The following is a 25275-nucleotide window of genomic DNA, read 5'->3' on the forward strand; positions in this document are numbered from 1 at the left end:
GCCCTCCTCCAGCGGATCTTCGCGACCTGGGGATCCAACCTGCGTTTCTTGCATCTCCTGCAGCCATCACCCTGGTCGATTGGAGAACGTTGTCATCATCCCCAGAAACCCCCATATCCCTTGGTAGTCACTCTCCACCCCCCGCCCCAGCCCTAGGCTGCCGCTCATCTACTTCCTGTTTCTATAGGTTTGCCTGTCCTCAGCAGTTCACATAAGTGGAGCTGTGCAATATGTGGCCCTTGTGCCTGGCTTCTTTCACTGACCACAGTGTTATCACGGCTCATCCATGTCATAGCAGATATCAGAATCTCATTCTTTTATTACTGCTGAATAATATTCCATGGTGTGGATATGCTGTATTTTGTTTATCTGTTCATCAGTTGAGGGACATTGAATTGTTTTCACTTTTTGGCTATTGTGAATATGCTGCTGTGAACATGAGTATAAGGTTTCACATGGACGTATTTTCAGTTCTCTTAGGTGTATTGCTAGGGCTGAAATTGCTGAGTCATATAGTAACTGCATTTGACCTTAAGAGGAACTGCCAGACTATTTTCCACAGCCACTGCACCAACTTTACACTCCTGTCCACAGCAATTGAGGGTTCCACTTTCTCCACATCGATCCTGTGCTTTTTTTAAGAAACGCTTAAGAGTAATGACAGTGTATTAAAAGGTAATAAGTGCTTTCCTGGTGGCTCAGATGATAAAGAATCTGCCTGCAGTGTAGGAGACCTGGGTTTGATCCCTGGGTAGGGAAGATCTTCTGGAGAAGGGAATGGCAAACCACCCCAGTTTTCTTGCCTGGAGAATCCCCTGGACAGAGGGCTACAGTCCATGGGGTCACAGAGTCAGACCCAACTGAGTGACTAATACTTTCATTTTCACTTCGAGTGCTATGGAGAGAAAAGTAGATCAGGCGAGGGGCTGGGGCGTGCTGGAGGTGTCGGTGGGAGGGTGCGTCAGGCAGAGGGGACAGCGTGGGCAGAGGCCCTGAGGTGGGATTGAGTCTGGTGCTGTGAGGAGCAGTGAGGGGACTGAGTGGCTGGAGCAGTAGGGGGTGCGATCAGGGAGGAGAGGGCCAGCTGGGTGCTGATGGCTGGGGCGGTTTCCAGAGTTTAGAGCGCAGAGCGGAGGAGCTTGAGCAGAGAGGTTTGATGTGGTCTGACCTACATTTTTAAAGGATGACTCTGCATCACCCTTTTTTTGGAAACTTGAATCTTATCATTTTGGAACACACTCCTCAACACCCTGCTAACAGTTTCCAAAAATCCATATTTTTCTAGAGCATTTTATATTTGTGATTCTGAGGGGCCTCGTCAGCAGATCAGTTTTTTTTTAAATTATTTATTTTAATTGGAGGCTAATTACTTTACAATATTGTAGTGGTTTTTGCCATATGTTGACATGAATTAGCCACGGGTGTACATGTGTTCCCCATCCTGAACCCCCCTCCCACCTCCCTTCCCATCCCATCCCTCAGGGTCATCCCAGTGCACCAGCCCTGAGCACCCTGTCTCATGCATCGAACCTAGACTGGCAATCTATTTCACATATGATAATATACACGTTTCAATGCTATTCTCTCCAATCATCCCACTCTCGCCTTCTCCCACAGAGTCCAAGTCTGTTCTTTACACCTGTGTCTCTTTTGCGGTCTCGCATATAGGGTCATCGTTACCATCTTTCTAAATGCCAAGTATATGTGTTAATACACTGTATTGGTGTTTTGTTTTGACTTTGTCTTAGACATTTGTATGGTTAGCCCTCTCGTCACGGCACACCTGAGGGTGACAGTGGGGCGGGACCTGCAGGACAAGTGTGGGATCATACACACCCCCCTCACGCCTTCTTGCCCCTCTTCCTGTCTTTACAGTCACAAAACGTGTAAAGGGAAAGCTAGTTAGAAGGAGGTCAGAAACTCCTGCTCCTCGGAGGTGATGTTTTATAATGTGATGTTGACAGTGAGAGGAGGCAGCCCCACTCCCAGAGTTGTTTTTTAAAATCCTGCCGCCTACTGATTCAAGTCACTGGTGTTTGCATAGGTGTCAGCACAGCAGAAACACACCAGGTAGAGAAGGTGAGCAGAGCAGTGTGTCGGGGTTGGAGTGGGGGGTTCTAATTAGTGGTCAGTGGGGAAGATGGAGCCTCAGCAAGGTTTGGTGTTCAGAGCACTCAGTGCAAACACACTCCCCCAAACTGCCCCAGCTAGGCTCCCCTCCCCAACACACACACTCAGCACCACCCCCCTTTTCTGCCCCCACTGGAACGATACAGGAGAATCTGTGCTTTGGTTCGCACCTGGAACATGTGGTAGCTCCTGCGTGGTCTCCCCCAGCCACTCTGGCCCCAGCATCCATGCTCCGTGGAGCAGGTTGAGCAGGTGGATCCAGAAGGCTTCTCACTGTCCTCTCCTCTGCGTCAGTGCTCCTCACTGTGCATGATAGAGAAGATGAAACTTCTGACAGGCCCTCCAAGGCCCTTCGTGGCTGGATTCCTGCCTAGCTGTCAGCTTTCCATGCACCACCCCTCCAGCTCCCCTGACCCCTCCTGTGGGCCTTGCCCGTGTGGTCTCTTGTCTCATTTCACTTCGGGCTGCACAAGTGAGTTACCTCCACGTTGTCAATCAGATCTCTGCTCAGGCATCTCTTTTAGGGAGTCTTCGCAGGACTAGGTGAGGTCTTCCCTTGCACATATGCCTGTCTCCCTGCAACTCCTCTGGTTTGGAATTTATTTTTATCTATAGGAGCCTGATGGGCTGCAGTCCGTGGGGTCACACAGAGTTGGACACAACTGAAGCGACGCAGCAGCAGCAGCAGCAGCAAGCACCTATCACCATTTGGTTCACGTTTGTTTCTGCAGCCCAGCAGTTCTGGGGAATCAAGGACACTGTCTTTATTCATCTTTCTATCCTCAGTACCACGTATAGTGCCTGACTCATAAGACCCACTCAGTAGATAGGGGCCAGAATGAATAAATTAACAAAAGCCCCAGTGGTTAGAGGAGGGACCCCAATCAGCTTGGATAAGAATCAGGAACGGAGTGTCTGCTTCGCCTTCTCCTGAAAAGCCTTCCTCTTCCCACCTCCCTGAGAAGGCAGAAGAAGGTCCCCAGCCCTGTAGGGAGTGTGTGACACAGAGGAGCCAAGAAGTTGACTCGGTCAAGGAAGACTGCTGGCCTGGGGGTGTTGCTCTGGGGGTTCCCTCACCCTGCTGGAGGTGGTGCCTGAGAGGATCGTACAACTTTGCTTGAGGAAGTCAGCTCGTGTTTGGAGAGGCTGTTGACTTTGTCTTCAGAACTCATCCTAATGACAAAATGAGCACTCTCCAAGGAGGAGGGTGAGTTGCTTGTAAACGCTGGCAGTCTCATGGCAGAGCCTCCGTAGAGCCCCCTCGAGTTCACTGGGACAGGAGGGGATGTCACAGACCCCCCAGCAGGGCAGAGCTGCCCATTTGTGCAGCCCCTTTTCTCAGTGACTGCATGCTAAGTCGCTTCAGTCGTGTCCAACTCCTTAAAACCCCATGGACTGTAGCCCACCAGGCTCCTCTGTCCATGGAGGTTCTCCAGGCAAGAATACTGGAGTGGGTTGCCATTTCCTCCTCCAGGGAATCTTCCTGATCCAGGGATCAAACCCACATCTTTTATGTGTCCTGTGTTGGCAGGCAGGTTCTTTACCACTAGCGCCACATGGGAATCCCCAGTGACTGCATGTAACGTTCTGACGTTTTCCCCCAAGTGAAAGACTTGATAAGAAAAAATAATAAAAAAAATTAAAAAATTAATGCTGGTTCACCAGCATTGTAAAATATTCACCCTCACCATAGTAGAGGAGGGCATGTAGATTTTTAAAGCAGTGTGGCCCCACCTCATGGGCCTCTGGGGAAGGAGCTGAGAGCCTGCTCATAAATGAAGCCCACGGGTGAGTCTCCTGAAAGGGTTGGGGAACAGCGGTCTGTTTGTAAGTTGCCATCTAGGGCCATGCTTCTCATGGTTGGCTGTGCGGCCCCATCTCCTGGGAGCTGGTGAAAGCACAGCTTCTGATTGTAGAGGTCCAGGTAGGGCTGAAGAATCTGCTTCCTTCTAAGCACCCTCATCCCCTGTGCACACCTGCTGTGCAGGAGCTTCTAGAACAGCAGCTTTTATCCTGTGGGCACACCTGCTGTGCAGGAGCTTCTAGAACAGCAGCTTTTATCCTGTGGGCACACCTGCTATGCAGGAGCTTCTAGAACAGCAGCTTTTATCCTGTGGGCACACCTGCTGTGCAGGAGCTTCTAGAACAGCAGCTTTTATCCTGTGGGCACACCTGCTGTGCAGGAGCTTCTAGAACAGCAGCTTTTATCCTCTGTGCACACCTGCTGTGCAGGAGCTTTTAGAACAACAGCTTTCATCCTCTGTGCACACCTAGAGATCTTTTACCTCTCTGCTATTTAGTAGTTCTGAGTGCATCCTGGACACTGGGAGTTTTTAGGTCTTCCCATATGACTTTAATGGGGAGCTTGAGTTTGAAAGCTGTTGATTTGTGAAGAGGTTTTTGCATCAGTAACAGCACCTGAAGAAGCCCACCCACTCAAGCGGACCTGAAGGAAATACCCTGAACGCTTCAGAATCTCAAAAAGTCAAATAATTCTAAGTTTTAATGGTTTCATGTGCTAATATCTTAGCCTCAACCTGTAGTTCTCAACCTGATTTTGCCTCACATATTATGGAAGCTTTGTTCTTTTTAATTACCATTAAGAGTTGTGTGTGTTTGTTTTTTTTTTAATGGAAAATTTCGAAAGAGTATAAAAGAGAATTTGATGAATTTCTTTTACTCATCACCCAACTTCAACAGTTATTAACTCATGGCTAGTCTCTATGCCTCTATGTACTCTACCCCCCACACCCCGCCCTGACTATTTTGAAATAAATCCTAGAGCTCATCATATTTCATTCATAAATACTTCAGTTTTACATCTCTAAGAATTAAAGACTTTTTATAAACATAACATCATTATCACAACTTTCAAATAATCTATAGACTCTCACATGGTTACCTTTTTCTTGCTTGTTTACCTGAAGAAACCAGGCCATTCGTCTGATCGTTGCCCTACAGTGTGGATTTGATGATTACATCACCATGATGATGTTTGAACTGTTGTTTCGATTGATTAGATCTAACGACTTGATCCCATTCAAATTCTGATCTCTTCAACTCGGAAAATCCATCTTTCCCATGACCTGGTACTTAAGAAACTTACTTCAAACTAGGGGTGTGCTCGGAGAAGGCAATGGCACCCCATTCCAGTACTCTTGCCTAGAAAATCCCATGGATGGAGGAGCCTGGTAGGCTGCAGTCCATGGGGTCACTAAGAGTCAGACATGACTGAGCGACTTCACTTTCACTTTTCACTTTCATGCAATGGAGAGGGAAATGGCAACCCACTCCAGTGTTCTTGCCTGGAGAATCCCAGGGACGGGGGAGCCTGGTGGGCTGCCGTTTATGGGGTCACACAGAGTCGGACACGACTGAAGTGACTTAGCAGCAGCAGGGGTGTGCACACAAACACCATCCGATTGTTTGCCATTGTAGTTTTTACACCATAGGCACCTTCTGCCTTCTCATCCTTCCTTCAAGCTTTTTGAGTGAAAGCTATTTATAGCTCCACAATGGTAGAACTCAGGAGGTCTTTTTAATAGAAACCTACATCTCCTAATTAAAGGAAGAGATAGTGTCCCAGTATGTCTCTGACCTCTGCAGCTCTAAAAACCTAACTCTCCTACATCCTACTACTTAACAGATTTGTTATTTTTAGAACCTAAATTTATTTTATTCTTTAGAAACTGAAGTCATACTGCTTGGGGCCCGGTTCCAGCTCCACTAATTCTTACTAGTTGTATAACCCGGGAAGGGCCTGAGTAGAGCTGTGTTTCTTGGGGAATGAATAATGGTACACATACCTCATAGTGTTGGTGGGAGGATTAAATGAATAATTCACGTTAAGTAATTAGAACAGTCTGACACATGGTAAGCAGTTAAACGTTGTCCGAGCACTTGATAAAATGTCTGGGCAGTAGTCATCATAATTATTGGTTTTCATGTTAGTCTGACTCAGATCAACACAGGTATATTGTCTCTGTATGATGAGAAAGATCCCTCCTAGTTTCAGAATTCCTATACTCAGGAATCCAGAAAATTGGTATTGATGAACCTGTTTGTAGGGCAGGAATAGAGACACAGATGTCTAGAGAATGGACTTATGGACATAGTAGGGGAAGGAGAGAGTGGGACAGATGGAGAAAGAAGCCTCAATGTATGTACATTACCACGTGTAAAATAGGTAGCTAGTGAGAGGTTCGGAGAAGGCAGTGGCACCCCACTCCAGTACTCTTGCCAGGAAAATCCCATGGACGGAGGAGCCTGGTGGGCTGCAGTCCATGGGGTCGCTAAGAGTCGGACATGACTGAGCGAGTTCACTTTCACTTTTCACTTTCATACATTGGAGAAGGAAATGGCAACCCACTCCAGTGTTCTTGCCTGGAGAATCCCAGGGACGGGGGAGCCCGGTGGGCTGCCGTCTATGGGGTCGCACAGAGTCGGACACGACTGAAGCGACTTAGCAGCGGCAGCAGCAGTGAGCGGTTGCTGTGTAACACAGGGAGCCCCGCCTGGCGCTCTGTGATGACCTAGAGGGGTGGGATGGGGGCAGGGAGGGAAGCTCAACAGGGAGGGAATGTTGTAAAACTATTTTCCTCCAGTTAAAAAATTTTTTTAAAGAATTCATATACTGTTAGATATCAGATGTCCAATTCCCTTCATTTTATACATGAGGAAACAGACCCAGAGAGGTGGGGTAACTTACCTAGGGTTACACAGAATCAGAGGCAGAGCTGGGATTTGAACTCAGATTCCTGACTGATTTGGACAGAGACAATTTATCTGCTCTTGTTCTTAACCGGGAGATACGGTCCATGTCAAGACAGTCTGCTCAACTTCCTGTGTTCATCGACGGCGACCGTTCATATTTAATGAATTAACTCTGGTACTAAAACCAATGACATCTCTTTCCTCTAGGTTGCCAGCATACTTTGTCGTCCCCGCCCCTCTTCTCGAAGAGGACATAGAGTTCTTCCAGGGTCGTGGCATACCAGTAAGTGCACCTGGAAACCCTGAAAGCATGGGTTACTCATGGGTCCATTCTGGCAGATTATCCTACTTAAAGCCCTTGGCTTTGGTATTAAACAGTTTGTTTTCAGCCCGAGAGCAATCTAAAAATACCTTCGGGACTCCCCAGAGGAGCCCTTCGACAGGAGGCTCCCGGGGGACAGAGTTCTGAAGTTTTCCCAGAGGCCCTGGAGCTCTTAGCAGAGACATCTTTAAAGAGCTTTAGGAGGATTCTAGGCCCAGCTGGTATTGAAAGCCAGCCTAATTTAACACCTAGATTGTTCCGAGGCTGAACCGTCCCCTCCAAGGGTTGTAGGGTTTCAAATCCTTTTCGGCCTCTCCATTAATCCTGAATGGGCATAGCTGAGTTCCCGCCCAGAGACAGCGTGGAGACTTACTTAGTTTTCACAGAACAGACTGGGATGGGAGCCATATTTCACGTGTCGCTGATCAAAGAAAGCAAGACTCTGGCAGTTATTTCAGTTTCTAATTGGTGGTTGGGAGTTGCCAAGCCTGCAGGGAATTGAGTACAGAATGAGAATCACAGATAAATGCTGGGCCGTGCACATTGCTGGTGCCCCTCAGAGGTCACTCTTGTAATGGGAGGTGAGGTATCTCAGCAGCGGTCCCAGCCCCAGCAGTGCGTGCAGGCTGGGCAGGCAAGGAGACCCTCTGCCTGCATGAAGGGCTGCCTGCTCGTCTGTGCCAGCCTGTTTGTGCCATGAGGGAGCATAGGCCTGATCTTGCCAGTTGCTTGGACTTCTCAGGAGAAATAAGAAATACGGGTTTTTATGTGAGTTTTTCCTATTTCTAAATGCATGCAGCTGTTTTCAAACTCTCTGGTTTCAGGACTCTTTACACTCTTGAAAAATCATTGAGAATCTCAAAGAGTTTTTGTTTATGTGATTGTATCTGTTGATATTTGCCATATTATAAACTAAAATTGGAAAATTGTTTAATGTTTATTTTAGTAGTAAACTCATTAGATGTTAACATAAGTATTTCTATGATAAATAACTATATTGTCCAAAACAAAAAAGCAGGATAGTACTGTTGTACGTTTTTGAAAACAGACACCTGCTTTCTTTTATCCCCTTTCCTTCATTCAGTCTGTTGTGCTGTGTTGGGTGTGGTTGAAGTGTACGAAGACAATCCAGCCTCACATAGATGTGTATTTAGGAAAGGAAGGAGTATTTAATAGCCTCGTCAGATAATATGGTACACAAAAAATTGATAAATGGTTTTGTAAAGGTTAATTGCAATAAAGAATCTGAAAACATAATCAATGAACTTTTCATTCACTGCATTAAAATCCATTGGTCTGTCTTGTACTCTGAATAGATCTTAAAACATGCATGATTTTAAAAGCATAATACATTGATCATTTATAAAATAACTCACTAGGTTATGTTCAAATATTGACGTGCTTTCTTAGATGCAAATCACGTTTTTTAATATCATCCCTGTCTCATTAGAAAAGTCTTTGAACATTGGGAATTTGTTCAGCTAAAAAGGCAGAGACTAGTCTTCCAAAATTGTAATTTTTGCTTGAAAGTACAGCTTTTATCATTAGCAACAAATTGTCAGTTGTTTTCCTTGTTCTTGTTCAGTCACTTAGTCGTGTCTGACTCTGTGATCGCGTGGACTGCAGCACACCAGGCTTCCCTGTCCTTCGCCATCTCTCAGAGCTTGCTCAAACTCAAGTTCTTTGAGTCGGTGATGCCATCCAACCATCTCATCCTCTGGCGCCCCCTTCTCCTGCTGCCCTCAGTCTTTCCCAGCATCAGGATCTTTTCCATTGAGTCAGCTCTTCACATCAGGTGGCCAAAGTATTATAGCTTCAGCTTCAGCATCAGTACTTCCAATAATATTCAGGGTTGACTTCCTTTAGGATTGACTGGTTTGATCTCCTTGCTGCCCAAATGACTCTCAAGAGTCTTCTCCAGCACACAGTTCGAAAGCATCAGTTCTTCGATGCTCAACCTTCTTTGTGGTCCAACTCTCACATCCATACATGACTACTGGAAAAACCATAGCTTTGACTATCCAGACCTTTGTCGGCAGTGATGTCTCTGCTTTTTAATATGCTGTCTAGGTTTGTCATAGCTTTTCTTCCAAGGAACAAGGAGCAGATGTTTTCCTTAAAGTTGTTGGGCTTTTTTTTTCCTAAAAATGAATGTCTGCCAGATACCAAAGTCAGAACACCCTAGTTTGTCTGTCATTCACTGTTTCAGTTCCTTGAAGATAGCACCTACCTCAGCTCTTAAGTCAGTCTCATGGGTGCTTTTCCCTGAGACAGACACTTCCATGCTTGGATTCCACTCCATCACACAGTGTATAAAAGATATTAGTATTAAATACATTGTACACCATGGGGAATATAGCCAAAATTTTATAGTAACTATAAATGGAGTATAACCTTTAAAAATCGTCTCTCTCTATTGTACGTCTGTTACTTAATATGGTACATCAGCTATACTTGAGTTAAAAAGACGAAAAACAAAGGAGACTTAGCAAATAATGGGGGGATTTATCCCCTTTTTAAGATAAACAGGATCATCAAACTAATTCTTGTCTGTTGTCAAGTCCTTCATACGAAGAACCTGTGGCCCTTTCCCAGACAGAAATTGTACAGATAATAGTAGGGGAACTCATGTGTCTTCTGCTGAATTCCTGTGAGAAGTCTTCTCTCTCACCAAGAATGTTGCTTGCATTCTATTTACTGTTTCAAATAGAGAATGTAAGTCCCCTCCATGCCTGAGCTGAGAGGAGATGGTTACAGTTGAGCCCCAGTGGGGAAATGAGCCATGGTTGGCTATTACCAAGAACAGATTCTTTCTGCCCCAGGAGAGGAGATAAAGAGGATGAGAACAGGTGACTTCCTAGAACCTGCCACCAGTCATGGCTTGAGAGGTCCCCTTTCTCAGAGTGAGCCGCTGGGCGGGAGTGCCCGGGCTGAGGGCGCAGTGTGACACTGGAGGGGGGAGTAGGAGGGCAGCCGGGGACCTCGGGTTTGTCTGTGTTGGAGTACTTCCGCCTCACCGGCATCTTACAGGGCCTGCGCTCGCTTTGGAAGCTCGTGAGGCAGTTCTGTGTCCCTCAGCAGCTCTCTCTCCATGGCCGGCAGTCGGCTCCCGTGTCTGCAGTGGCAGCCCGCCTTCCTCTCACCTTGGTGCCTCCTCAGTCTCTCCACACAGATGTCCTGTGGGCCCTAGACACCCAACACACCCTGTACTAATTTACCCTCTTCCTCTGAAACCCCAGACCAGTTCCCCTTTCTGAGGGTCGTGCGGAGTATCGGCTGGATTGCGTGCTTGTCTCCAGCCCAGGCTGCTGCTGGCATTCCCGTGTATGGTTGATATTTACATTGCAGGTGACTCACGAGAGGATGCCCTCTAAACAGCTGAAATCCTCTTAGTTGACCTTTGACCTTGGGCCCCAAAGCTTGGTCAGCAGAGCGGGGCTGGGCTTTAGCCACTGTCAAACCCTTAACCAGACCTTTACACAGGCTGCTCCAACCAGCCTTCCTTCTCCTCCATTTCAGGTTCTACTGGCAGATTACATTACTTTGCCCCCAAATCACATCTAATCTCCTTGTCCTGTACAACAGAACAAACAAATGAAACTCCCCCTGAAAAATGCTTAAAACGCTTGACTCTATCACTTAAGGGCAGTCACATGATTTCTTCCTCTGTTGCCCACCCTTTGTTGTTCATTGAAATTCCCTTCTCCTGTGGTTTACCACATTCTACTTCCTATTAGATTTGCAAATTTATTTCCCTTTTTGGAGTATAAAGCTCTTTGAAGGTAGACAAAGTATTGCAGCCTTCTTTCCAGCCTCTCACAACCAAATTCAGTGTCTTTCCTGTGCAAGTCTCTTATCAGTGTATGTTGAATAAGCAGCTGTCCATTTTTCCTAGTTTGAAGTTTCTGTAATGATGGGAGCTGCCCGCTTTTGACCATCCCGGTGGAGTAGGGCCTTCAGAGTCATTGCTCTACGGTGTGCAACTTGGGGATGTTTCTCAGTCTCTCCAGCCCTATTTCTTGTTGTTATTGGGGCTAGTACTCTAACCTGTCTGAGTGTGGTTGTGAGAATCAAATGACTTAATTCATGTAAAATCCTGAAATAGCTTTACCCCAGTGATAACCTCTATGATTATAGTAATAATAGCCTCTATTATAATAATAATAACAGTAACAGTAATGATGATAATGATTTTATCATCATCCTCCAGGTTCCCAGCACTAAAGCCAAGTCATAAGGTATCTGTTAGACCATCAGTGAGTGTGAATGTGACTACTTAGACTTGAGGTGGTGGTGGTGTTGTAAGACTAAATTAGTCTTTTTTGTTGTGAGTATAACACATTGATTCCTTAGCATAACAGAGTTGACTATATTCAGGTCTTTCGTATTAAAGGTATAATTTCCCTGTATGAATTTCATGGCTAAGCTTACCTGTCCTCTGCAAGGTGGTTTACATCATGTCTGGAAAACCTTCCTTCTCTCTGCAGATATGGTGTTGGTCTTGCCACAACGGATGTGCCCTCTTGAAAATGTCGGCCCTGCCCAAAGAACAAGATGACAGCATGTCGCAGATCCAGAAGAACTTCTCGGATAGGTTAGCACTGTTGGGCATCTTGTTATCGTTTAGTTGGCTCGGTTGTTTTCCCGGAAGCTGGGAACAGTTCTTGGGAGTAAGTCCATTTCAGTTTACCTACTGATAAAGCCTGAGTGCTGGGAATACAGCTCAGCGAGGTCGTTTTTAATTTGAAAAGAGTTGGGATGAAATGGTCCTGAAGTGCATCAACTGTATTGTATTGAGAGACACACGGCCAAAGCGTTTAGGGGGAAGTAGTCTGATAGCTTTAATATTGACGGTTGTCAAATTTGGGTCAAGGTATAGATGTCACTGTGCTATTCTGTTCTGGCATGTTTGAAAATTTTCAGAATAAAAAAGTTAAATGTTTTTATTCACCCCTAAACTAGATGAATTTAAAAACAAGAAAAGGAGTGGACTTAGGAGTTAAATTGCCTTGGTTCACATCCTGGCTCTTTCAGTTTATAGATGTGGTGGCTCTGCTGCTTGTCCCTGAGTTCCCGGCCCCGGCTGACCAGGAGTTGCCACTGGGCAGCAGTTACCTCACTGGGGAGGAGGCTCTGGGAGCTCTGCACACAGATCCTGGTGCCTAGGAAGTGCTCAGGAGAAACTTTCTGACTCAGGCCTGTTCTTCTAATGTCTCGTTCCTTCCTGATACCTAGGATTTACAGGACCGTCCACAGGCCCCCCTATGAGACTGCTAAAACTGAAGACCTCTCAAGCAACTTCCTGTCCCTGCAGGAAATCCAGATGGCATACTCTAAGTTCAAACAGCTGTTTCTGATAGGTGAGAAGAACCCTGAGCCAAACCCGCTGTAACCTGGAAAAAGACGTGCTCCATGGCTCGGGTGAAAGGCGGTGCTTGTCCCTGGGTTCCTTGGGTCGGACACGGCTATGGGGGTGGGAGTCACAGAACGGAGGGGCTGGTTACCACGGGGCTGGTGGTCCTTGCCACATTTCCTCCCATCATTTTCCCCTGGGCTCTTGTCCCATTGCCCCTTCTCAGAGCAATGAACACAGAGCCACCCTTCTCCTCTCTTCCTTCCTTTCGTTTTTAGTAGTGAGCGTTGGGCTTCTTCCTTTAGAAGTTGTGGAACTATGCAGTACCTGTATTCCCCAGCTGTTTTGTAAGGTTGATGATCTGTTTGTTTTTCTTAGTCACTTATTGAATGGACTCTTCCTCCACTGAGTGGAAGTATTTTATTTTATTTTTCTGATTCAGCATATATTACCGTGTAATATATATTACACTGGATGGTGACAAAAGAAGTGGAGAACCACAGTCCTGGATCTCCAGTGTAAAAATATACAGTGTAAAAAACTCCAGTTAATCAGAAATGTACAAAGTAGAAAATTAAATATGTCCATCCTTGCCACTCCTCCTTCCCTGCCCAGGCTGCCCAGTGTGAAGTGTTCAGACCTTGGATCAGATTTAATCAAGGTCAGTCACCTGTTGATTCTTTTCACTCCTTTTTTCTGGCGGCACCACATGGCTTGCGGGATCTAGTTCCCCAATCCAGGATTGAACCCAGGCCCTCAGCAGTGAAAGCAGTGAATCCTAACCACTGTACTGCCAGGGAATTCCCTATTCTCTTCACTCTTTTTTTTTTTTAAAGATATTTTATTCAATAATTTATGTATGGGGTCGCTAAGAGTTGGACACGACTGAGCGAGTTCACTTTCACTTTTCACTTTCCTGCTTTGGAGAAGGAAATGGCAACCCACTCCAGTGTTCTTGCCTGGAGAATCCCAGGGACTGGGGAGCCTGGTGGGCTGCCATCTATGGGGTCACACAGAGTTGGACACGACTGAAGTGACTTAGCTTAACTGCACTGGATCTTAGTTGCAGCACATAGGATCTCCGATGTTCTTTGTAGCATGTGAAATCTTTAGTTGTGGCATGCAAACTCTTAATTGAGGCATGTAGACTCTGTAGTTGCAACATATGGGATCTAGTTCCCTGACTAGGGATTGAACCCAGGCCCCCTTCATTGGGAAAGATGAGTCTTAGCCACTGGACCACCAGGGAAGTCCCTTCTCTTCACTCTTTTTTTCAAATGTATTTATTTTTGATTGAAGGATAATTGCTTTACAATATTGTGTTAGTTTCTGCCATACATCACATGATTCAGTCATTGACACACAGATGTCCCCTCTCTCTTTACTCTTGAGTGCGTGTTTACCCTCTGATGTTTGTCACGCTTATTGCGTTTCCCAGCTTTTCGTTTTTAGCCTAGTGGTCTGACTTAGGATTTACTCAGTCATTCAGCCAACATGTATTGCATTTCCATTATACACACCAGCTATGCCAGGCATTGGAGACAAAGATGACTCTGACACCAAGGGAAACCAGTGTACACCTCTAACTGGAACACACTGGCAAAAAGCAGGCATGTGGAGGAGAAGTAAGAAATTGTGCTGGTTGATCCAGGACTGTGGTTCTCCACTTCTTTTGTCACCATCCAGTACTGGCAGGGGTATCTGCCTTCTCACTGATTTGAGTTTGCAACTTTCACAGGCAGTAGACTTCTGTAAAATGCAATGCTTCTGTCTCCAGTTGGATTGGGAGGTTGTGTCCAGTGTGCAGGATAAATATGTGTGTGTTTAAGACTCCAGTGGAAGCTAGCTCTCCCCTCAAGTTTCCACGGCATCAGGACGTGGCCTATTGCATCTTCCACTTCTAAGAGCAGCAGGCTGAATGTTGGTGTGTCTGCCTAAAGCATGTTTCTCTCCTTGTCGAGCTACAGGGTGGCCGTGACTTGGTGGACAGATTGTAGGGCACTTTTTTACTTGTGCAAAAAAAAGTCTATTTTTGACTACCACACCCTTCCAAAGGTTTACGGTTCAAAAACCACTTCAGCTGAAGGCTTGAAACGCACTTGACTTAACCGGAGCCCGGTGCTAGATTCTCAGTCTAGCGTAGGGCTATGCCACTGAGCAGCACAGGTTCTACAGCGGCTTCTGCAAACAGTGCCCGACTTCTTCACTCTTGTTTCCTTTCTTTTCAGATAATAGTACTGAATTTTGGGACACAGACATCAAATGGTTTTCCCTGCTGGAGAGTAGCAGCTGGCTGGACATAATCAGGTATTTCAAGGTGTTGTTTTGCTCGTAAATTTCACAGTTCGGTAAAGCAAAGTAGTAAAGCAAACGGACAAATTAACTGTTTTATATTTCACAGTTAAATATTCTTAGGTCACATGTTCTGTTCAGGGCTCAGCTGGATTTTGCATTTGTTATTTATTATTTCTGTGCATGTCTGATCAGGATTTACGAATATGCTACCTGCCCACAAGATCTGCTCCTGAGACTACGGACCAGGGATGGGAAGGCTGCAGAAAAGGGGGTGTGGGACCCCAGCATTCTGACTGAGCTGCAGTGCTCACCTCCAGGGAGGAGGCTGAGGGTTGGGAAGGTGGGGGGATGCTAAGTTCTCCGGTTTTGTTTTTATTTTGGGCGGGGGGTGGTTTGGTGAAAATCAGGGATTGAACTTGCATCCTTGCAGTGAGTGCGGAGTCCTAACCACTAGACAGCCAGGGAATTCCCAGATGCTGAGTTTTTATTGCATACTTTTTTAGAAGAATTCACTATCTTTTATATCTCTTACATATTAAATTGTTTTTTACTATAATGAGTGTCAATTAGTCTTTCTCATTTGGGGGATTAAGTAGAGATTCTGAGAGAACAAAACTTTTTTCCCTGTCCTGCTTCCTATTTTGAATAGCTTCTCTCCATTGCCCTTAAACAGAGGCGAGGGCAGAGGGAGGCGCAGAACAGGTATGATGCTTGGGTGAGAGCCAGTGAGCGAATGGCTCCAGCCCCAGGGCACCTCTGAGGAAAAGGCAGGCCCCTCTCTCCCCTCTCTTCGTTCTCCCTTAGACCTGCCTGGTTTGTACAGAGGAGCCACAGGCCTCCAAACCCTTCTTAGCAAATAGGTATTGCCGAGCCTGCTGCATGTCCCATAATTTGAATATATAATTGCAAGTACTGTGATAGATGTTATAAAATAAGAGGCCCTTTCTTTCTGTGGGGCTTGTAGAGAAGGTGTGCATCCCTAACCGGGTGAAGAGCCTGGGGGAGGCACCCCCGTGGCAGGGTTATCAATCCAGAAGGTGGGGCTGCTGATGGTGGCAACAGTTTCAAAGGGAATAGTGTGTCTAGAGAGACAAAGGGATTTCGGGACACATGGTCCTTTCCAGACAGGCGGATACATTTAGCCAATGATCTTGAATTAAACAAAATGGGCCTGTAGCACAGCCTCCAGATATAGACATTTTAGGGTCTTACTAGGACTTACTGCCACACTCAGGTATAAATTTTCTGCAGTAAGAATTCCCAGTTTAGGAATCGTCTAAGAGCATTTTTACGTCCGACTTTGGAATTCCCTTCTGAAAACTGTAAGTTTCTAGTAAGCAGATGAATGTCTTGCAGTACCTGAATAGTGTAAACAATAATTTGTTTCTTTTCTGGAGAATGTTAGTATGAGACAGTAAGTGAGATGGAACACTGAAGATCAAGTTAGACTGCCTCTAAATTTCTTGTTGTTCATAATACCAAGCTCAAGATCTATTGTCTGTTTTACTTGTCTCTCTCCTATTTAGGCGCTGCCTGAAAAAAGCAGTAGAGATTATAGAATGTCTAGAAGCCCAAAACATGAACGTTCTTCTTTTAGGTAATACATTTAAAGCACAAAGGGTGGTTTCCTTTTTCCTTTACTGGAGGTTCTGTTTCTGTATATAGAGATTTATGTAAGTGGAATTGTCTTATAAAGTGAAGTCGCTCAATCATGTCCGACTCTTTGCAACCCCATGGACTGTAGCCTATCAGGCTCCTCCATCCATGGAATTTTCCAGGCAGTAGTACTGGAGTGGGTTGCCATTTCCTTCTCCAGGGGATCTTCCCGACCCAGGGATCGAACCCAGGTCTCCCATATTGCAGGCAGATGCTTTACCATCTGAGCCACCAGGGAAGATTGTCTTATAAAAGGAGTGAGCTAGTGTAAAAATCCTTCCCATACTTTTTACCCTGACCTTGGAATCCTTGCCTTGGATTTCATTGTTACAGTTTAAAATTACATTCCTTCACTTGGAACTTGGCAGATGTATTTGCAGCCCAAGAAGGAATTGTTTGGTGTCTTTACCAAAGCTCACATTTCCTGATATTTTGGGGTTTTGTTTTATACTAACTCAGTTAAAGTTTGGATGACCTTTTTTGTATGACGAGACCCATGGATGGTATAATTGTTATTTCTGCATCCTTGTGTCTGACAACTTTGTGCAGTTGTTGCAGAAACTGTGTGGTCCATGATTTCCTTTTCCAGAGTAGACTGAAGTCGCTGTACATGTGGGCTGGACATACACACCCAGTGTGTATAAGCCTCGTGCAGCAAAGATTGTTTCTGGGATTGGTTAGATCTGAGCTAAAATATTATCTGCCATTGTGAATATTTAAAGTTTCTTGTGGCCCCATGCTTTAAGCAGAGTGTCTCGTGCTTCCACACCCTCAAGCTTTTATCATTTTTCTGACACTCTCTGCGAGAGTGTCCGACTCCTGGGACTTAGCTTCTGTGAGCAGACCGGAAATGTGTCAGCCTGTGGCTTCTGTACCCTCTGACTTAAATTTTAACACGCGGACTGAGCACCTCCCACGTACAGAGCTTCTGCCTTCTGGAAGTTTACACCCTATTGAGTTTGAGAGAGAGCTGGCATAAGGGTGTTATTGAAAAAGATCTGGTTAACAGTGGCCAGAGTACTGAGTAACTGGTGAAAAGGAGGGATAAAGACTGGGGGGCTGAGGAGTACAAGTGCCCAGGCCAGACTGCACCAACCCCAGAGGTGCGCAGAGTGAAGTGAGAACGGTCAGCAGGTGAGGCTGAGCTGTGCCTCACTCCCCGATGGACGGCGGAGCTATGTCTTCTCTGAAATCTCACTCTCTAGCCACTCTTCTGGGACTAGAGGTGTACTGATAACATACTTAATACACGAGAAGAAAGATTCTCTTGAAAACTGAAACTTGTTTCAAAAGAAAGATGAATATAAAAATCTGTTTCTTCTGAACCCTGGGGTTCCCATGGTTTAGACTTATTTTCCTGGAGGAGGGATAGGAGCACAGTAAGCCTGGCCCTGGAATGCTTCCTGGCCCCGGGGTCACAGGAGAGGTTAACAGTGCAAACACCTCCCTACTTAGGATTCATTCTGAAGTTTCTCTAACCCTGTGACTACCAGAACCATTGTCCTCATGGACGTTTTAAAATAGCAACTTGAGTGCCGCTTCTTTTTGTAAAGTAGAAACTACGAGGATGTAGACCTTGACTTTAAGGACTGTGAAATTCTTAAGACAAATGCCCAGATGTAGACGTATGTTGTTATTTGCTACGAGTGGTAGATGGTGAACAAGGATGTGAGCGGAGTTTTCATCATGTGAGTTTTGTACCGTTGCCCAAGGGGTGGACACGTGGCTTATACTTACCAGGGAGAGTTTCACCTCTAGGCTAGGCAGGCCCCTCCGTGCTCTCAGATGGAAATGGCAAGAGCCATGGAGCTGACAATCAGAGCATTTTGGTGCAGTCCAGGGATGTTACCCTTTCTCCGAAGCAGAGGTAGCGGAGGAAAGGCGGCTGAGAAGCAGCTGAGCCGTGAAACAGTGAGCTCAGGGATGGGGATCCTGACGCCCCAGCTGGAAGGGTTTTAAACTTGGTCTGTGGAGGCCAGCAAGCTGCCATACCCGTGCCCTCATTGTGTGGCGCGTCTGACCCCCCCATGCTGACACTGGGTTTGCCGCGTTGCATCTATTCACCAGTAAGGAGTCCATTGTTAGTGCCAGTGTCCCTTGGAGCCGGTGCCAGCCAGGCTGGAAGCCTTTGTCTCTCAAGCTGAACATGTTACCTTTTGCCACCAATGGCCCAGCCTTTTTGGGAATTAGAACTTGACTGTCGGGGTAGACGTTGGTGTGGGGGCCCTGCTTTTGCCTGTGCCCCCCGCGGCTCTTCTAACACTTGGTCCCCTCTTTCCTCGCTGTGCTGTTGCCTGGCAACCCCCCCCCCACCACAGAGGACAACGCCTCCGACCTCTGCTGCCTCGTTTCTTCTCTGGCGCAAGTGATGATGGACCCCCACTGTCGAACCGTTTTCGGTTTCCAGAGCCTTGTCCAAAAGGAGTGGGTCATGGGTGGCCACTGCTTCCTGGACCGCTGCAACCACCTCCGTCAGAGCGACAAGGAGGAGGTGAGTGTCCTCGGCACAGACCTGTGCAGCCTCGGACACACGGAGCCCTGTCTCTCCTTAATACCTGCACAGCGCACACCTTAGGAGCTTTTCAGGAAGGCGAGGACCAGTCACTGGTCAGTGAGTGTGAATGATTTAAACACTGGAAACCCTTCCCAGGGAAAAGGGATATTTATTAGGAAGTGTGTTCAGAACCTTCTCTTCTAAATTGTGTGTCCCAAGGGTGTATTATAGTTCACGGTGGAAGTGATGTTGACTTGTAAAACTTAAATAAAAATGAACTCGGTGGGACTCTCACAATTTCTGATAAGTTAGTCTTTGCAAAAAAATAAATAGGGTACAAGTTTCCCTGTATATACATAATAACGCATAATAACAAGAAAATACATAATAATACATACAAAATACATAATAACACATAATAATAAGAAAATACATAATAAAACAAAGTAAATTTCCCTTGCAATAAACCCTTTCAAAATAAAGCCCAGGGTTATGTGAATGCTATCCATTACCTGGGCCTTCGCCATGATAACTGCAGGCCTGAAGAGACAGTGAGACAGTCCAGTTAGTGAAAATGAGTCCCCCCACCCCCCAAACTGGGACGTACTTGTCTCGGTTACAGCTGTGCCAACTGCTTTGGCTGCATTATTAACGACCATGGAAGAAAAAATGAAAACATGTGAACTGTAATTAAATCACCTGCAGAGCTAACATATGCTAGCAGGGCGGCTGGTGGTTTTTCTTCCCCCAGATAATAGGCATGTCTGTCTGCGGTGCTGGGCAGCTTGACACAGCGGCTCTGGAAACAGAGCTGAGGCTTCTGCCCATAAAGGCTTGATGTGTCCTGCGAGACCAGGCCGCCCTTGCTGGGCCTGTAGATTTCTCTGAGGACTGGTCTATACTCATCTGTGTCCCATCAGGCTGATGATGAATATGTATCACCATCTTTCAGTCTTAGAAGGGACTTGCCTTCCTGAGAAACTAATTCGAAAGGTTGATGGCACTCAGCAGAGTTGGTACTGTGTTGGGAAGAGGGTATTTTTGCACGTCTTGTGTAGTCTGTGTATCTTGAGAGCAGGGGGACTCACGGGCAACGTGTGTCTAAAGGGGAAGGAGCCCCAGAGCAGATCCGCCCGCTCACCCAGGCTGGGAGGAATCACTTGTACTTTCTGAGCCCATTTCCTTGACTGTGCTGTGAGATTCAGATATTTTCCACTCTTATCTAATGCCACTGAACGTAAAATGAGGTGTGAGATAAGGTTGCCACGTAGACCTTTCTTCACATCTCAACATCGACACCTTGGACTTTTGACGGAAAACTGGATGGTCCAGTTTGTGATGTAATTGACGCAGCACTGGACTGAGTCAAGAGCTGGACTGCCAGCTATTGCCTCTCAGGAGCTGCGTGTGAGACCTCAGCCTGGCTCAGGAATGGAGAGACCGTGACGCAGTCTGCCTTGTCCCCCTGACGGGGTCACTGGTGACTCGAGGAGGAGCACTGGGGAACGACAAGGTGCCCTCAGAAACTCTACTAAGAAAGAGCTTGCCTCTGAGGCTAATAAAAGAGGCCATCGATGAAAAAAAAATGCATTTGTGAAAAATGTTAGAAACTCATTTTTGCCGCTTCTGCTTCCTCTCCCATCTGCTTTATCTTCTGGGCCCTCATTGTCAGGGCGGTGTGCATAGTCGCTCAGTCTTTGTGACCCCATGGACTATAGCCCGCCAGGCTCCTCTGTCCATGGGGATTCTCCAGGCCAGAATACTGGAGTAGGTAGCCTTTCCCTTCTCCGGGAGGTCTTCCCAACCCAGAGATCAAACCCAGGTCTCCCACATTGCAGGTGGATTCTTTATCATCTGAACCACCAGGGAAGCCCCATTGTCAGGGCGGAGAAGGGAGTATTCACAAAATTTGAAGAAACCGAGTAGTTTTTTTTTTTTTTTTTTTGTGAGGAGAGTGGCATTCTTTGGTGGGGAGTAGTGTTTCACTTGTTGAGGTTCAGAGTTAACGTTCCCTGTCCTCAGGCTCAGTTGCAACTGCTCTTCTGCCAGTGTCGATGGGCAGGGAGATTTTCCTTCATCTCGGGAGTGTCTTTCACATAGGGAGCTACTGCTGAGTCCCGAGGTTAATCCACGGGTGTGTGGTTTTTCAGTCAAGCATGTTTATCCCTGGGGTTGGGATGCAGTTGGGAATGGCAGTTGCCTGGAATGTGCTTCCCAGAGCATGCAGTGCCCAGGAGAGGCTACTCCACAGCTGTCCAAGTGGCTGCACTATACCCGGGACCGCTGGCTTTGGACCCTTGGCACCCCTCCATCACGCGTGTCTTATCTTCACGTAGGTTCCCGTGTTCCTGCTCTTCTTGGACTGCGTGTGGCAGCTGGTGCACCAGCATCCCCCAGCGTTCGAGTTTACAGAGACGTACCTGACCGTTTTGTCAGACAGCCTGTACATACCTATTTTTAGCACCTTCTTCTTCAATTCGCCTCATCAAAAAGATATGAACGTGGTAAGAGTCGCTCTTAGGAACCTGTGTATTGAAGAAGCCGTGTCTAACAAGTAAGATGTAAGAGGAGCAATGATGAAAATGATATTTTCTTTATAACAGTGATTACACAGAGGGCCCTGTTCTGAGTACTCTCCAGGTATTGATATGTAATCCTCAAGTCCGAATTATTATTATCTCTGAGAGTGAGTCACTGAGGCCGTCACTGTGGGTCACAGGGTAAATATCGGGGCTGGGAGCCGGTGTGAGAGCTGGGGATTAAGCACATTAAAAGGGGTCTTTGTGAACAGCTCAGATGCATTCTCTTCCACTTGACGGATGCCGGGAGTGACTCAGAAGAGAGTGGAGGCAGAGGAGGGGAGCTCTGCTTTCGCTCTCTGCCTTAAACATCTTTATAGTCTCCCTCGAGGCCCTGCTTCCGGGGCTTTAACTCTGCACTGTCAGGGCCGCGACTAGCCCTCTGGGGGCCTGGGGTTTGCCGGAGCTGCCCTCCCGGTGGGTCTTACCGCATCCTACAGGGAGCGGGAAACAGAGCCCGGGCCTCCAGTCACACAGCCTTGCTGCCCCCCAGCCTCATGGCCTCAGGTGGTTCACTTCGTTTTCCCAGCCTCCATTTCCCCAAAGGTAAATTGAAAAAATAGGAGCGACCTTGAGGGTGTAGTGAGCGTGTGCAGCACAGTGGCCGGCACAAGTTCTGCTGGAAGTAACGTGTCCTGCCTCCTCCCCACCTAAAGCCATCGGGGAGCGACCACCGACGACCACAGCCTTCACGTGCGGTGCCGCGGAGGCCGGGTCTCAGGGCAGGCTGGGTGCGCCGTCCTGGAGCCTGTTTCTCCGCACTGTCTGCTTTCCTCAGCCCTCCCTGCAAACACTGTGACCTGTGCTTGTTTTGGCAGGGCAAGGAGAGCCAGGACTCACAAAGCAGGCCTTTGAATCTGCTCACCGTGTGGGATTGGTCCGTGCAGTTTGAACCCAAAGCCCAGACGTTGCTCACAAACCCTCTTTACGTGGAGAAGCCAAAACTGGAGAAAGTCCAGCGGAAAGGAACGCATTTCAAAGTAAGATTTGTGCGTGTCTAACCCCCTTGTCTATGCAGAGATCTCCTTATGTGGAAGGATTACATTTAACCTGTGGATTCTGGGCACAGTCACAGAGTCGAGACTGTGATGGGCAGGTTGTCAGGGCCCCTGAGAATCCTTGCCTTCGGCAGATGCACATTTGTCCCGAGTGTCCCTGGGGATGCTGTGGGGAATCGAGGATCTCAGCCCTGCCCAAGTGTGATTGATAGAGCAGAGGGAATGCTGATCACAATGAGGGTTTTCTGTCATCTGTACCAGTTAACGTCTTCACTAGCAAGGCCTCTCTTCATGCTAAAAATGGTGTTTGTGACTGATATCTTCTGTCAGGGGTCACAGAGCTCTGGCACAACCATCACCCCCCACCATTCTGTTGGAGCTGGAAGACAGCCATGGGCACCATGTGAGCAGACGGGCCTGGCTGTATTCCAGTATTTACAGAGGCTGGCATGGGCCAGGTTGGGCCCGTGGGCTGTTATTTGCAGACCTGGGCTTAAATGACAAACATCAAATTATTTGGGTTTCCCTTTAGATATTTGTTCCTGATTTTACCAGTTATTAAAACTCCGACATTCCCTAGATGATGTATGATGTACATGGCATTTCTTGTTCTGTCTCCTGACTTGGGAGCCCCCCACAAAGAGGAGAGCAGGGTGGTCAGTGATGGTCCCTCACAAGTCAGAGCACGTCACTGCCTTTTCCACCACCATCTTTCTGGTTCAGAAGTCCTGCGGGGCTCCTAGGGGCCTGGCCAGTTCTGGTGTGGGAGATGGCTCCATTCTAAAGGGGCTTGGGGACCCATGAGTCAATGCCAGCACTCACAGAAGGTGGCTCTGCTGGCTGCCGCTTCACCCCTTCAAGGGTCCTCAGGCCCAGGCTGGGTGTTAGCACTCCTGGTTAAGCCTCTGTCCTGTCTGCTGGGCCAGAACCGCCCTGCGCTCCTGCACAGCCAGGCCAGAGGTCAGTTTTGTCAGTGTGCTGTGCCCCCTGGTGGCTGCACACACGCCTCCCGCCAGGTCAAGATGGCCCAGCTGCCCCCACCAGAGGGGCGAGGGCGCTCAGAGCCCTGAGGGAGGACATGGAAGCTCTACCTGTAAGTCCATTTCTCTGCCCAGGCCCTGTTTTTCTGAGCGTCCCTTTTCGTAGATGGGAGTGAAGAATCTAAGGGCCCAGGTTGCAGGAGCTGGCCCATGGAAGAGGCTTGAGCTACAGGTCAGGGCATCTGAGGTTGTATTAGCTCATGCAGGGCCAGCGGTGGGCCAGCGAGAACCTTTGAGGCCGTTGGGTGAGGAGTCCTGGTGTCAGGCTTGGGGCCTCTTGTTGGGGGACAGGCAGCCTTGGAGACGTTCTGTAGAGACCAAAGAGCCGTGGCCAACCATGGCTGCCCTGGGAATGCCCAGTGCGCTGCCCCGTGATTCCCCCTCGAGACCGTGAGGTCCGCTCAGGTGTGGGGTCCCAGCCTCAGCCCCAGGCCTTGACCAGGCTACAGGGACACAGTGCTGCCCCCACCTGGCCTGTCCCGAGCGCTCCACTCGCTTTGGGCTTGAGAGAAGGGCTTCCAAGATGGGGAGGGCTCTGTTACGAGTCCGGGCTCCCTCCGGAGCCGGACTGTGTGAGACCACACCTGGCACTTGGTACCGGGGCCTTTGCGCTTGACTTAACCACCGTGCCTTAGTTTTCTCGTGTGTGACGTGGGGCAGTAATGCCGACTGAGGACCAGGTGAGTGGTTGCATGTTCAGCACTGAGCATGGAGCCCGGCATGCAGTGAAGATCCCGCCTGCTTCCCTCATCCCTGACTCACCTGGGTCACTGGGCAGAAGAGGCCGGCCCCCAACTCTCCTGCCCTCAGACGGAAAGTCAGCAATCCTGGTCGTCTCTGACTTGGGGTGTTGTGAATGGTTTTGGTTTCTACGGTATATTTTTATTGTTTGTTCTACACTCCGTAATAAATACGAACCACTGGTAGGAACATGTTACAGAGTTAGGAGCCTAGTCTCAAAATAAAACTGTCTCTTCTTATTTCACATGACAACTCAGGAGCAAAAGAGATGGGGAGAAGCAGCTCCTCCTCAGGTTTTTACCTTTATCTTCGGGCACCAAGGATCTGTTGCAACCGTCCTGGCCATCCCCACAACCCTCTCCCAGTGCATCCCAAAATACAGCGCCGAGCTTTGGCTTCAGGTCGAATTCCTGAGGAGGACAAGCGTGTAGACGCTCCAGCATCTTCCACCCTGTGCAGCTCGTTGACAAGAACACCCGGCCCATTTAGACAGTCCTCAAGTTCCTTTTGCTCCCATCTGTCTCTTTGTCCAAAAGAACCTTTCTGACTTAGGCTTGACCTCCCACTGGATGCCTGACCTCCCACAAGTTAAGCCTGTAAGTTATTTCACTGGAGCGACAGGCTCTTCAGATCGTTGGCACTGTTTCTTCACAGGTGTTGAGAATATTGTGGAAGCGAGCCCGCTAAGTTTTTCAAAGAAGAAACATTCTGCTCCCTTCACAGACGAATAGGCCTTGTCTCCAAACTCCCCTGACTCATCATCTGCCTCTCTTTTTATTCCCTCATTTACCGGCTGTGCTGGGTCTTTGTAGCTCCACTCTGGCTTTTCTCTAGTCGCGGTGAGTCGGGACTGATCTTGGTTGCAGTGCACAGGCTTCTCTTTGCAATGGCTTCTCTAGTCGCGGAGCTCTAGAACCTGGGCTCAGTAGAGCCTGGTGCATGGTTTTACTTGCC

At 47.6% G+C, this 25275-nt stretch overlaps 1 protein-coding gene across 2 annotated transcripts in view; it reads left to right on the forward strand.

The window, feature by feature from the left end:
* The window catches only part of MTMR12 (myotubularin related protein 12), a 68667-nt gene that overhangs the window by 40107 nt on the left and 3285 nt on the right, over window positions 1-25275 (forward strand). The window contains exons 8-16 of one of the 2 annotated variants that reach the window (XM_059878903.1): window positions 7051-7126; window positions 11653-11759; window positions 12401-12525; window positions 14747-14825; window positions 16340-16410; window positions 18788-18960; window positions 21300-21467; window positions 22361-22522; window positions 25134-25160. In XM_059878903.1, coding sequence (XP_059734886.1) covers window positions 7051-7126; window positions 11653-11759; window positions 12401-12525; window positions 14747-14825; window positions 16340-16410; window positions 18788-18960; window positions 21300-21467; window positions 22361-22522; window positions 25134-25160 — 988 coding nt within the window. The remainder of the gene's footprint in view (window positions 1-7050; window positions 7127-11652; window positions 11760-12400; window positions 12526-14746; window positions 14826-16339; window positions 16411-18787; window positions 18961-21299; window positions 21468-22360; window positions 22523-25133; window positions 25161-25275) is intronic. The other variant, XM_002696402.7, reaches the window with a different exon arrangement.

The sequence above is a fragment of the Bos taurus genome, chromosome 20 (genome assembly GCF_002263795.3).
Source record: "Bos taurus isolate L1 Dominette 01449 registration number 42190680 breed Hereford chromosome 20, ARS-UCD2.0, whole genome shotgun sequence".
Taxonomy (NCBI): domain Eukaryota; kingdom Metazoa; phylum Chordata; class Mammalia; order Artiodactyla; family Bovidae; genus Bos; species Bos taurus.